General features: G+C 38.3%; 1 protein-coding gene across 1 annotated transcript; it reads right to left on the bottom strand.

The window, feature by feature from the left end:
- Nucleotides 1–1,043: 1,043 nt before the first annotated feature.
- On the bottom strand, nt 1,044–1,486 carry LOC122663165. Its single transcript, XM_043858868.1, has one exon. The coding sequence runs from the start codon at nt 1,479–1,481 to the stop codon at nt 1,044–1,046; it is 438 nt and encodes a 145-aa protein (XP_043714803.1). The 5' UTR covers nt 1,482–1,486.
- Nucleotides 1,487–1,732: the final 246 nt, after the last annotated feature.

The following is a 1,732-nucleotide window of genomic DNA, read 5'->3' as shown; positions in this document are numbered from 1 at the left end:
TCATCACCGAAGAAGACACAAGGGAAAAATTGGGATTATAAAAGAATAAGGAACCTCAAACATAATATTGGTTAAACTTGAGGTAACTCAAACATCATGTTTATGAATGTGAGGTACTTTCAATGATACAATTCCAAACGTTAGGTACCCTAGGTAAAATTTCACCAAACTTTGGGTACCCTAAATGTAATTTTCCTCTCTTTATGGTATTTCACAAACTTTTTCAAAAATTTTCCACTTTTTAAAATCTGTACTTTTTTTTTTAATACATATGGATACAAATGACCCAAAAAAACAAAAGGTCAGCCAAGGCCAACCTGGCTATGATGGGCTAGGCTTAGACCAGCAAGAATGGGCCTGGGCTGAGATATTTCAAATTGACCTCAGGACAAGTTTGGCCTTGGGCTGAATTAAGAGGACTCAAGGATGGGCTGAGGTTTTAAAAAACCAGGCACAACCCGACCTTCTTTCACCTCTATCTAGCTATGACAATGTATACCTATGATGAAATTCTTTAGATCATGGTTTTTAAATTGCACCCTTACATTTGTAATTGCATTACTAAGAGGATAATTCCTATTGTGCCCCTTTACATTGGCAATGTTATTACTAAAATAAGTTGATTCCCATTTTGTTGTGGTCCCAAGACATCTTCAATTTGTGTTTTCTCAAACATGATGAGATGTTTGGTAATGGGTATGGAATGAAACAATTTTTTGGATGCCTTGGAAATGAATTATTAAGGCCTATGGTATTTGGAAAACTTCAATTATCTGTGCTGGTGTTGCAGTTGTTATAATTTTAAAAAATGAACAAAAACATATTATGTATGAAATGATCCAAAAAAAAGAACTTTATACCCGTGGCCTTTAGTCGTTCATTTTAACTAGTAACAGTACATCATTTATTTAGGTAAAGCAAATGATAAAGGAACATTAAGGAAAAATAAATAAGGAACTTGCATAATAGAGAATGAATAATCGGACCCTATGGGACTAACTCTATAAAGTGTGACCATTGAGGGTTTAGTTTGATGCGGCACCCTATTGCTGGAGATACTTCTTCTTCTCTGCTTCGTTCATAAAAGAGGTTAGAGGGAAGGACTTGCCGACCCCCATGGGTGTCTTGAAGGTGATCTTGTTCCCATCCATGCACATCTCTACTATTGTAATCCACACCATCAATTGCTTGGTTTTCACGCCCGTCATCTTCTTCATCCTCCCTTTCTCCACATACGCCGTCGTCTCGGTAGCATAGCTTGCCTTGGTGTTGGTTGCCACATTGAAATGCTCATAGGCGGCCTTGCATTTCCACCACACGAAACCAGTGGCTCTCACCCTCCCACATTCTTCTAGTTCTCCAGTGGGAAGGACACCGCTAGGGAATCCCAACTCTTTGATAAGTTCCTCTGAAAATCGATCACAGCCTTCTTTTCCGCGAACGATTTCAGCTCCTGCTCTCTCATCTACCTTGCTAGCCATGGTTGAGATTGCTTGTTCTAAAGCGATAGACTGAAGTAGTAAATGGAGGAGAAACTCTTCACTACTTGTTTACTCTTAAAAGTGTAATATTGCGATGAAGATTGAGCATCAGTATACAGGCTATTTATAAGAATAGAAAACTGTTAAGCTCACCCATTGAATTATTTTATTTGGTTTCTTTGCACACCTTGTTTTACCGAGTGCCATCAATATGAGAAGGTCTTCCATGCTTCCATGTTGGATGTTCAAGT

The sequence above is a fragment of the Telopea speciosissima genome, chromosome 5 (assembly GCF_018873765.1).
Source record: "Telopea speciosissima isolate NSW1024214 ecotype Mountain lineage chromosome 5, Tspe_v1, whole genome shotgun sequence".
NCBI lineage: Eukaryota > Viridiplantae > Streptophyta > Magnoliopsida > Proteales > Proteaceae > Telopea > Telopea speciosissima.
The sequence above is the reverse complement of the archived record's forward strand: the minus strand, read 5'-3'. Positions and strand labels throughout refer to the sequence as shown.